Here is a 12376-nt window from a genome sequence, read left to right as displayed (position 1 = left end):
TTATTGGTGTTGTATTAAGACGGATTCTTCTTCATGGATCACTTCCCATGAGGCAGGCTCCTTCCCGTGTCATTCTGGGTGTCTCTCTAGCTTCAGCCCACATTTCAGAAGCCACAGAGCCCTCGGGAGAGGAAGGTGGGCTGGGTCCTCATTGAGGGACAGTGAGGAGTGAGTCCTTTTCAACAGCCTGAATGAGCCTCAGACCCAGGGACTCAGGACAGTTGGTGTCACCTCACACTGCCTGTCTTCACAGAGCATTTTAGGGTTTGTATGGGTCTGGTTCCTTATGTGATGGCTTGAGACACTATTGTGTTTTTAATAGTTCGAGCACGAGATTTTCCTTGGACTGTGAAATTCTCCATGCTCTACGTCGACAACCCGGTGAGTACTCAACCCTCAAAATGACAGTATTAAGTTCCCTGGGCTTTTTCTTTCCTTAAAACTCTTTTAATTATAAACTTATTTATAAATTCTTTTATTTGTAAATTTATTTATAAATTCATTTTTTCCTGTGACAATTGGCCTCCATCCTCTCTCTTCTTTCTGTATTCTTGGATCTCTACCTGTAGAGCACTCCCTGTGTGGTCACTGCATTTGCTGATGCAGACCAGCAACTCTTTGGTCACTCCCCTTCTTAGATGCCATGAGTATTTAAGTGACTTGCCCAGGGTCACACAGCTAGGCCATATCAGAGGTGGTATTTGAATTCGTATTTTCCAGACTCTCTTGTTGGTTTCTACCTTGTTGGTCTCTTCTTATCAACCAAAAAGCACTTATTAAGCACCAACTGTGTGCCAAGACAGACTTTTTCTGTTCAGAAGAGAGACTGAGTAGCCACCTCATAGAGTGGGTGAGAGCATGAATTTGGGGTCTGAGCCCTGCCCTGCCCCAGATGAACTGGGTGACAGAGGATGAGGCAGTTCATCTTGTGGACCCTTGGTTACTTGAGAACAACAACCCTTGTGAGAGGCAGGGTTAGTGTTAGTGAGATGGCCATGGAGTCATGTGGCCTGGGGTCACCCCCCCCTTGGCTGCGTGACCCTGGACAAGTCACTCAGGGCCCCAGGCCCCATTCAAAGGCTTCAGGGGCAGAGAAGGAAGTTCCTTACTGGGAGCACCCTGCCCAGGGGAAATCACCCGCCCCGAGCCCCAAATCATGTTTTTAGCCCCTACTTTTTGTCTTGTTTTGAGTATGGAATATCAGCAGGTGAAGTTCATATAAGCCACAAAATGCCATAAACATTGTCTCTTTTCCCCTCCTCTCCTCCTCCTTTTCTCCTTCCTCCTCCTCTTCTTCCTCCTCCCCCTCCTCCCCCCTCCTCCTCCCATCTTCCCCTCCCCCCCCACCCTACTTGAAGTCTTTGGCCTTGGGTCTTCTGCTCTTTTCAGAGTGGACCCAGCGCTGAAGCGCCTTGACGTGTTTGTTTCTCAGAATCTATGCTTCCTTATTTCCCTGTAGACTGGCACTGGCTTCAGCTTCACTGACGATGCCCGAGGATTTGCAGCCAGTGAAGATGATGTAGCAAGAGACTTATACAGGTGCAACCCGCTTCGCCCTTAGCCTTCCTTCCCCTCCCCCGCCCCCCCTTGCTAAGTCTCTTCTCAGTTCAGTTCAATGTGATGAGCATTTGTGAAGCACCTGCTATGCCAGACACTCTGCTAGGTGGAAATAGTCCCTGCCCTCAAAGTGTTTCCATTCTACTGGGGGGGGGGGTCAGGAACAATATGTCCATAAGAATGAAATACAAGATATGTGTGTGTGTGTACATGTGTATACACATATATACATGCACATAGACGTGTTATATTGTATGTATTCATACATGTTCATACACATATATCTATGTGCATATACACAAATATATGTGTATATATATATATAATGTATGTGTGTATAAATACATACGCATATGATTTCCAAGAGGAGCACAAAGGTTTAATATGAAGGGCAGTTTAAGAGTCAATGAAGGAATGTATATTAAATACCTAGTACTTGCCAAGCATTTGGGACACAAAGGCTAGTTGAAATAGCCTTTGCCTTCGGGAGGCTTACGTTCTAAAAGGGGCACTGACACGTGCATATGTAAGTCTGCATGTGACATGTTCAGATTAGGCCCGGAGTCACTTTAGAAGGCACTAGCATCGGGGTTAGGGGACAACAACGTGAAGAACTTCTGCTGAAGGTGGTGCTGGAGTCTGGAAGGAAGCCCAGAATTCGGGTGCAGCGCAGGGCTAGGAGTGCAGATGGAGGCAGAGAAGGGATGGGCGTGGTGGCCAGGGGACCGACTCCAGCCGAGACAGGCTCGCAAACTGCCTGCCCTTCGCCGTAGCCATGACACTCTTCTCTAAACCCAGGACTCCTGGTGGCTCTGCAGCAGCATCTGGAGGTGTTATTGCTAGATGACAGAGGGGAAGGCCAGTCTCCGTCTGAAAGCATACTGACACAAAGAATTCAAAAAATCTGTCCATGGCTCCTTCTTTCTCTGTACTTTTCTTTTCATCATATTACAATTTGTTCTGGCCAAAAAAAAAAAACCTGCCTATGATTGATGAATACTCCAGGTGACGGAGTAACAAGAGGAAATGAAATCTTAAACCTTCACTTGGAGCCTGGGGGAATGTCTCCTGAGAAGCCTGGGGAGCACAGCAATATGTGTTAGAAAGCTATCCCTTTGAAGGCTTTCAGCCAGATGCTCAGGAAGCCCCACTTGGAGGGATGGAGGCGGGCCTGGCTCGGCCCAGAGCCCCAAGGTGGCACCTGGGCTCAGCCACTGCCCATCCTCCTCCCTGGCCTCTGTGACCTTGGCCTAGGCCCCGCCCCCTCGGGCCACTGTCCACTCCTCTGCCAGACGAGAGCCTCGGAGCCCTAAAGTGACTCCCTGGTCTCAGCCTCTGCGCTCTGACTGACCGCTGCATTCCAGGCTTTGTGGACTGTAACCTTCAGTAGCTACCTTCCTTCTGTCTTAGAAGATCACTGGAGAACTTCCAGACCGGCCCTTCAGATCATTAGCTTGTCTCTTCTGTCTTTTCAGGAGGAGATAAACCACTCCAGATTAGAATTCTCTTCTCTTTGTCCTCCAGTCCCCAGTATCATGCACCCCAGGGACCCATACTAAATGTTTGTTCATTAAGTAAAGAATTTGTTTTGCAAAAAAAGTGAGTTGAGAAAAACAGAGCGCCTCTGGTAGTTGTATTTGGTAAGCATTTTACATGGGTTATCTCATTTAAGTCTTCCACCAGCCCTGTGAGATAAAGTATTGCACGTACCCTCATTTTACAGAGGGGTAAATTGAGGCTCAGCAAAGTTAAGTAACTTGCCCATGGTCACAGAGGTAGCAAATGTCAGAAGCAAATTTGAACTCAAGTCTCTCTAGCTAATAGCTAACATTTCTTTTGCATTTTATACACACACACACACACACACTTCACATTATATATTAATTGTATGATTAATACATTATATATTATTATATATATATATATAAGTTTTGCAAAGCACTTTATACAAATATGATCTAATTTTATCATTACAACAACCCTAGGAGGGAGGTGCTATTATTACCCTCCATTTTACCGATGAGGAAACTGAGGCAAGCAGGGATTAAGTGACTTGCCCAGAGCCACCCGGCTAGTCAGTGTCTGAAGCAGGGTTTGAACTCAGGTCTTCCTGACTCCAGGTCCAGTCTTCCATCCCTGACACCCCGTAGCTGCCTAGTCTATTCATTTGGGTAGGGCATGCCACCTACAAGGAGCAGGGACTGGCTTTGTGATCCCATTGGTTTAGGGAACTTCCAGCTGAGGCAACTCCCTTCCCCAGTGTGGGGCAGCCCCTTCTCAGTAATGTGGAGGTAACCCAGAGCACTGAGAGGTTAAGTCTTTGCTCAGGGTCACACAGCCCTCCCTGGCTCTGCTCACTGCACCCAGCTGCCTCTGTCTCCAAATATTTATTATTTTTAAAAGTCCAACTTTCATTGCTAGCTTTTGTTTGTATATCCCATTCCTTACCATATCCCTCCCCTTTCCCTTATCCATCAAGTTATCCCTTGTCATAATAGAAGAAAAGAGAAAAAAAGCAACTCAGGAAAACCATCTGACACCTCTTTCCTGTCTGGCAGTGCATATGGTATTCCATACCCATAGGCCCCCACCTCTATATCAAGGGTTGCAGAGTCCGTGTTCTCAGTTCCTCTCCAGGGCCAGTCTTGGTCAGCGTAACTACACAACGTTCAGCTTTGGTTTTTTGTGGTGTTTTTTTTTGTGGTCGTAATTGTATATCTTTCCTTGGGTCTGCATCATCAAAACAGTTCCAGTTAGCTTGCGTGCTCCTCTCTCGTATTTACAGCCACTCTTCCTAGCTTCATTCCTCTAATGTCAATATGGGCCTCCTCATCCAGGGAGCTTGCTTAGATCCCCTGGGAAGATCTGGAAGGGACCTGGCAGGCCGCTTGCTCTGGCCCCATCGTTTTACAGATGAGGAAATAGAAGTCCAGACAGGTCCAGTGATTTATCCAGGGTCCTATGGGTGGGCAGTGGTGGTGCTAGGATTTGAACCCAGGTCCTCTGACTTTGTATCTGTCGTTCTTTTCAGCCCATAAATTGCTCTTAAAGAGGAAGGCAGGAATTTTTTCAGTCTGGGAAGATCTTGGTTGGAAAATTTAATATTAATGGGCAGTTTCCAAAGCCGCCAGTGGTCCTGAGTGGAATGGTGGGTTCCTAGGTTGGCAGAGCTGGCGAGATTATCTAGAAAAGAGAGGGGCTGCCATTTGTCTCTGCCCGCACAGCTGGCTCGTCGCTGAGCCAGGACTCAAACCCAGGTCTTCTCCCTCTGCTCCTGGTGCCCTGTCCCCGGAGCACAGGCCTCCATCAGAAACTTCTGCCTCCTTTTCTTCTGGGTGTTCAGGGCAGGTGGCCCAGGTTCCCTGGGTAGAGAAGGCAGAAGAACTTTGATCACCTGTCTCCCACCTTCTGTCCTTGAGACAGTCACCAGCCTCTGCTTGTTCAGGAGGAAGTATGGTCGCTGTCCCTAGTACTTTTCTGGGTGGCTCTCCATGCCAGGTTCTTAACGGACACCCCTTCATTTCTGGGCAGAATGTCTAGAAGCCAGTTTTCTGCCTTCACACCTGGGAGGTCTGGGAGCAGAGCGGCCATGCCTAGGGTTGTTCTGTCCCCATGCCAGGATCCCCATCTGTCCTTCTCTGCCCCCTTCATTTGGGCAGAAACCTACAGAAAGCTAGATTAAGGAAATCAATCCATCCCTTGCAAGTTAGACCTAACACCCCATCCCTGTTGCTTTCTTCCCCATCCTCTTTCTTCCTCCTTATTTAGAACCGTTAAAAATCGCAGCTGACCCTCACTGTGGATATTTACTGCTGCCATGTGGTCCGTCTCTTCTCGAGTGGCACGGAAACAGAACTGAGTTCAAAGCCCCCATTGTTTATGGTGGTTTTCAGTCCTTTTCCCTTCAGGCTCCTAGCACAGGAAGACTGTTAATCAAAGGGGGTGCAGAAAACTGATTTCAGCTGTCTGCTTTATAGCTTGCATATTGCGTGTATGTGATTGTGCATGTCTGTGAATGAGTATGAGAATGTATGTGATGTGTATGACTATGTATATGTGAGTGTGAAAATATGCATAAATAGGTATATGAATATGTGTGACTGTATGTAGATGAATGTGAGAATGTGTGTGATGTGTGTGAATGTGATGTATGTGGATCTGTGTGTGTGAATCTGTGTATTTGAGTGAAAATGTGGGGGGGAGGGGAGGTGTGAATGTATGTGTGCATGTGAATAAATGTGAGAATGTGTGTGAATATGTGTAAATATGTATATGAGTATGTGGGTGAATGAGTGTGATATGTGTGAATGTCTGAGTATTAATGTGTGATGGATATGTGAATATGTGTCTATGATGTGTGTATTCATGTGATGTATGTGTGTGTGATTGTGAATATATGTGAATGAGTGTGAGAATGTGTGTGAATATGTGTGTATGTATGTGAATGTGTGTGCATGTGAATAAATGTGTGAATGTGTGCATATATAAGTGCAAATATATGTGTATGTGAGTATGTGTATCTATGTGTGAGGCATGTTTCATTGTATTATGTATGGGTGTGGGGTGTGAGAATGTGTGGTGTTTGTGAGTATATATGTGAGTATGTAGTTGTGTATCTGTGTGTGCGTGCATATGTGTATGTCTGTGAGTATGCGATTGTGCACGTGTATACACCCTCCTCTGTTCTCCATGTATCTAGAGGTAGGAAGATGGAACTGAGAGCCCCACCCTGCTTGGGGGAAGAGTCTCAAGAGCTGGAGAAGTGTCCTCTACCTCTCCCCTCTCCCCCTCCCCCTCCTCTCTCCCCCTCTTTTCCACCCCCCACCCCCCTCTCCTTCCTCTCCCCTTCATCCCCTCCCCCTCTCCCCCCCTCCTCTCCCCAACTCCCCCTCTTCCCATCCTCCAGGTCTTTCTCTTCCCTTTGGAATCACCTTCCTCTACCTGTAAAGTTCATTGTCTTCGGGCTCTCACAGTGCACAGGTGTTATAAGACCAAGCTGGTCTCTGGAGAATTGCTAAGAGAGTGCACCTCCCTCCTTTCTTTGTGGATGTGGGGGTCTCTGGGTGCAGAACATTGTGTACACTGTCAGGCTTAGTTCATGTGTGGGTTAGTTTTGCTGAATTGCTTTTTTTCCCTCTCTTTCCTTTTAAATTCTTTGTTGTAAGGGATGACTCCCTGGGCAGGAGAGGGAGAAAGGAATATGTATTCAGAAAGAAAAGTGCTGTAAGAAGATAATAAATAGGAATTTGTTTAGAGTAGTGCATGGATGTGCCTGATCAAATTCAAACCAATGAGTATTTACTGAGACCCGTTGCTTCAAAATGTCTTTTATCATTGTTGTGGGGGCCATCGTCCCGACCTGTCTTGCCCCTAGACTCCAATGACTCCGGAGGAGAGAGTGAGGCTGGTGACTTTGCACAGCCCTGCCTCACTTAAATCCAATTCACTTGTGAGTCAAGACATGGTGTTCGCGATGTCATTGGTCCACTTCGCAGGCGGAGCTCGGATTACGTGAGAATGACCTTTGGAGAGGCAGTTTCTCTGCACAGCCTATTCCGTGGGCTCGTGTGATGTGGAGCTGGCTGGGACCTCAGAGGCAGGTTTTCCAGTTCCCTCATGTTATAGATGAGGACCCCAAACCCAAAGAAGGGTAGCAGTTACCCATGGAATTCCGACTCAGCTTCTGGCTACCTGTGTGACCTTGGGTGTATCCCTTCATTTCTCTGGCTCTCAGATCCCTTCTCATAAAAAGGAGGGGATGGACTTAGTGACGGCCAAGGACCCTTCCAGCTCTGCATCCTCTAGTTCTCAGTTTGGAAGCCACTCAGGTCACCGGGGCACAGTAGAGAGAGAGAGAGCTTGATCTGGAGTCAGAAAGACTTGGGTTCAAATCTCAGCTCTGCCATGTGCCTGTGTGACCTTGGTCAAATTGTGTCACTTATCCTGAGCCTCAGTTTCCTCTTCTGTAAAATGAAAGGTTCAGACCAGGTGGCCTCTGATTTTCCTTCCCGTGCTTTCTATGATCCCTCCCTCAATCTGATCTTATTAATTCAGTGACACCCAGGCAGCTCGGCAGCGCTTTGTTAGAAGATGTTGCATTTTCCATTCTCCATGGCCTTGACCCCGTAAAATCCTTTATGAGGCTTTTCTAAGGACTAGATTACCTTCCCCAGTCAGTTCATCCAATAAAGCCTCTAATGCTAGAAGAATAGGATTTTCACTCCGGGAGGGCCCTCAGAGACTGTCCAGTGGAAACTCTCGGGTCACATTCTTGGAGGAAACCGTCCATAAACTGGCCGACAAAGCTCTGCTGGGATTTACTATATTAAACCTAGCTCTGCCTTCCAGCCATCAGGAAAACAGAAAGGAGCAGTGGTTAGGAGCTTGGGGTCGAAGGGGGAAGCCTCATTTATATCTCCCCCAGGCGGTTTGCACAGTTTAATGGCTCCAAGCTGCACCAGCGCTATAAATGGTCTGAGAGTGAGTGGAGGCAGAGGCGCCCCAGGTGTGGTGTGGAGGAGACCTTCTGCCCCACACGATGGAGGCCATCACCCGTGTCCATCTCACCTCCGGGTGCCCTCTGAGCGTTCACCTTCTTGGGATTCGGGAGCAGCAGCCTTGCTTTCATCTCGGCAGGGAGGTCATCATCGCTTCTTGAACCACAGCAGGCAGCCAGATCTGAAGCCCCCTCTCCTTTTTTCCCTATTGAGACAGACCGTGTCATTAGAGAGGGAAAAAAAAAAACAATCCCCCCCCCAAAAAAAACCAACCAAACAAACTGATTTTTAGAGCCACAAGGCTGCCTTTGTTTGCTTTTCCTTTTTCCTTAGCTTGTTTGTATTCACAAGAAGTCAGAGGGTTATTGTCCTTCAGGGCTCACCTTGTGGCTGTTTCTTGCCTGGTGCCATTTTTTTCTTTCTCCACTTCTTCACCGATGGGGGCTTCTAGCCGCCTCTGGGCGATCAGGACATAGCTCTTGCTGTTTGTTCTGGTCTGTGTGGTTTAGGAAGATTGTTGTAGCTCTGGGGGCGTTGTGGCCCACGGTGTTGGGAGCTCCCAGAATCCCCAGGTCAGAAGGCATTTCACAGGCACAGCTCGCCCAAAAGGTGATAGGACGGATGCAACAAGCCTCCAGCTGGCCTCTGTATGCAGGCTACAAAGGAGGGGAAACCCAGCAGCCATCTCCCCAGGTGACCAGACAGCTCTGCTTGGAAGGAAGGATTTTGTCACATCAACCTGCAATTGCCTCTTTGAAAACCATCCATTCATCACTCTTGGCTTTGACCTTTGGAAACAAATTAAAAAGTCGGATCCCTCTTCTTCCCAGCTCCTCAAACATGGGAAGTCAGCTAATGGCTCATCCCCCCATCCACTCTTCCATTTTCTAGATTAAATATCCCCAATTCCTTTGAATAATAATAATGACAATTATAAAAGATAGCATTCATGTATCAGTTCAAGGTTTGTAAAATGCTATGCCATCTTCATAAGGTGTCAGCTCAAAACTCAGGGTAAATGAGTTTCAGTCCCAGCTCTGTGATTTTAGGCAGATGGTGTCTTTTCCTCTGGAGAGCTCAGTTTCCTTATCTGTAAAAGTGAGGGGTTTCCTTATCTGTAAAAGTGAGGAGTTTGGCCCACATGGCCTCCAGCTCTAGCTTCTGAGGACATTTTCCTTTCGTATCCATTTATGGTTCCGAGCTGGCCTTCCCGCAGGCGGTGGCTGCTCCCTGGTTTTTCTGTGTTTGCCCTCATGCAATGGGGGATCTGTTGAAGCTGTGTGCTGCCCCTCCATCAGGAAGGGGGGTTAGTGAATTCTCCATTCATCCCACGGCTCTGGACTAAGAACGTAAGTAGGTTTCTAGAACACTTTGAGTTTGTCTGTGATAAGGGACACAGTCACCTCATCCTCTTCCTCTTCCCAAAGGGGTCAGAGCACGCAGGTTTACAAAGCATTTTGCCTCATTTGATCCTTATAACAACCCCTGAGGTAAATTATATTATCATAGTGATATTTTTATTATCCTCATTGGAGAGATGAAGAAGCTCCAGAAGGATAATGTCCATGCTTGCATAGCTAGTAAGTGTCTGAGGCAGGATTTGAACCTGGGACTCTTTGGAGCCCAAGGCCAGTTTCTCCACTGTGGGAGTTGGGGGGTGCAGTTTGTGCTGCTTCCCCAGCATCTTCCCCTCAGCTGCAGCAGATCAAAAACCCAGTGACTTGAGGACATGAGCGCCTCCAAAGCCCAGTTTTTAGCTGCCTTGTTCTGCCTGAGATCTTCCTTGATTTGCATCAGATGTTAGTTCTTTTTTGAGCCTAGTTAATTTTGGTTTGTTTCATACACACTTTAAGTCTAATTATTGCTGTAAATGCTCCATCCTTTCCTTTTGACCTCTCCTTTTTGCCTGAACTTTTTTTTTTAATTTTGGAGGCAATGGGGGTTAAGTGACTTGGTTAGGGTCACACAGCTAGTAAGTATTAAGTCTGAGGCTGGATTTGAACTCAGGTCCTCCTGACTCCAGGGCTGATGCTCCATCCGCTGGGCCACCAGCTGCCCCCTTGCCTGCACTTTTTTTTTTTAACAGAACTGCGCACTGTATTTTGTCAAAGGTCTTTGCTGCACCTAGTCCGGCACAAGCAGCAGATACTTATACCCTTGTTGATTTATTAATATGTTTAGTTACTTTAATGGCTTTCCTGATATTGCCCATCTGCTCGTCCCTTTTTCATGGAACCAGTCACCAGTCACCAGTAATTGAGCAGCCAGTGCTCCTCTCAGGGCATGCCACGGCCTCTCATTTGCTCCCTTCACTCTCTTTGCTGAACTGAGTTTGTTTGCTTCGGCGCAGGGTTCGTTGAGTTGGGCGAGGGGCAGTCAGAGCAGCATTTAGACATGCACGGTCTTTGCCTTCGCTTGTTCTGACCAAGGCCGCTCAGAGTTTTGTCTGCTGGTCTCACAGACCCCCAAGTGATCTGTGTGCTTCCCTTGAGAAATTACCTTGTGTTTACTTTGTGTATATTTTGTATATCCTTATATGGGCATCTTGTTCCCCTGTAGAATACCAGCTCCTTCACTTGACACTTACTAGCTGTGTGTGACCCTGGGCAAGTCACTTAACCCCAACTCCCCCCCCCAAAAAAAAAGAATATCAGCTCCTTGAGGGCAGGTGCTGATTTGATTTTGTTCCTTCAAGTTCCAGTGCTTGGCATACAGTAGGCACTTACTAAATGTCTGTAGATTGTTGATGGTTTGTCTGGCTAGTGTTTAGTTTTATTCTGGCTCAGATTTATCATGATTTTTTTTCCTTTTGCAGTGCACTCACTCAGTTTTTCCAGTTGTTTCCAGAGTACAGGAAGAATGATTTCTATGCTACTGGAGAGGTGAGTGCAAGCTCTGCTTTCTCGTGAGCATCAGCTACAGTCTAGGCTAAAGTCAGCACTTGCCACGCTCAGGAAAAGTTTGGGGGGCCACGGGATGATGGCAACGCTGTGGGTCTGGAGCTGAAGGAACTTCAGGGCCTGTGCAGACCCGCCCCATCATTTACAGATGAGGAAACGGAGGTCAGGGAAGTTACAGTCTCACAAGTAGTAAGTGCTGGAGGCAGGATTTGAACCCGTGCTCATTCCACAGAACCGCGGTTGACTCTAAAAACTCAAGGAGGAGTGGTTCCCTGTTCCCAATGAGAGAAAGAGGGACAGAGAGAGACAGACAGACCCGGGGACTTTGTGCATCTTTCTGTATAGTTGGGACTTCTGTTATTCAAAGGCTGTTTGCTTAACGATTCACAAGTCAGTTGCTTGCTTCACAATCAGATGCTGATTGTTTGAGAGCTAACAAACTGAATCCAGCCAGGTAAGCGACTGGCCGCTCTGCCTGCCCTGCCTCCGTCCCCAGCACCCCACCTCCTGCTTCATTCCTGGCTAATGTCTCATGCCTCTTCCTCTTTCCTTGGGCCTCTGAGAAGCCCTGCCTTCAGTCTCTCCATCATGAACCACCTTCCGAGGTGAGGCCTTCCCTGACGCCCCTCTTGTGAGGATCAAATGAGACAATGTTTGTGAAGTGCTTGGCACAGCGCCTTCTCGGAGTCACTTAATGAATGTGCCTGGTAGAGGGGTGCTTAATAAACACCTATCCCCTCCCCTACGATAGCCAGCACTCACACAGGGCTGTAAAGTTCGCTGAGCACTTTACTAATGTTATCTCATTTGATCCTGAGGACAGCCCTGAGAGGTAGGTGCTATTGTTATCCCCATTTTACACTTGAGAAAACTGAGGTAGACAGGTTAGTTGATTTGTCCAGACTATGAAGCTACTAAGTATCTGAGGCAGAATTTGAACTCAGGTCTTCCCGTCTCCGAGCACAGCTGCATCATCTAGCCGCCTACCAAACTTTGTAGACATAGTTGATGGAATTGAAGCAGGTGGCAGTTTGGGTAGGCAGCCCCTGCCTCTTACTTCCTGGTTCAGATGGAATTTGGGGAGCATCTGGTTTTTGGTGGTCCATGTTCCCGTACTGTCCAATTACCACAGCCGTTACAGAAAATTGGCAAGGGCTTTATAATTCTGCCGCATCTGCCTCCTTCCGAGTCCTGGTGAGGACTGGAGGCCACTGCTCGTTGAGGCCTCCGACATCTAGTGGCAGGTCTCCTGGGACGGTGGCTCGGGGAAGCGCACAGCGTGGAGCTGGGTGCCTTCTTTGCCGGGGTGTGCACCCAAACCAAGGTCAGTCTCCTTCCTGTGAGATTCCCTGTCCTGCAAACAACATGGACACGTTGTGAATGAGACGGTTGGACTTTCCACACAGCTGCCAAGACTTGCAC

The 12376-nt window shown here is 47.7% G+C and overlaps 1 protein-coding gene across 3 annotated transcripts in view; it reads left to right on the top strand.

Annotated features, from left to right (window-relative positions):
- Positions 1-12376, top strand: part of CPVL (carboxypeptidase vitellogenic like) — a 131332-nt gene that overhangs the window by 42501 nt on the left and 76455 nt on the right. For all 3 annotated transcript variants that reach the window (XM_078151095.1, XM_020993264.2, XM_020993263.2), the window contains exons 5-7: positions 323-381; positions 1460-1539; positions 10870-10936. In XM_078151095.1, the coding sequence (XP_078007221.1) occupies positions 323-381; positions 1460-1539; positions 10870-10936 (206 nt within the window). The remainder of the gene's footprint in view (positions 1-322; positions 382-1459; positions 1540-10869; positions 10937-12376) is intronic.

Source organism: Phascolarctos cinereus, unplaced genomic scaffold (assembly GCF_003287225.1).
Source record: "Phascolarctos cinereus isolate Bilbo 61053 unplaced genomic scaffold, phaCin_HiC Scaffold_1;HRSCAF=81, whole genome shotgun sequence".
In the NCBI taxonomy this organism is placed as follows: Eukaryota; Metazoa; Chordata; class Mammalia; order Diprotodontia; family Phascolarctidae; genus Phascolarctos; species Phascolarctos cinereus.
This window is presented reverse-complemented; position numbering and strand designations above follow the sequence as displayed.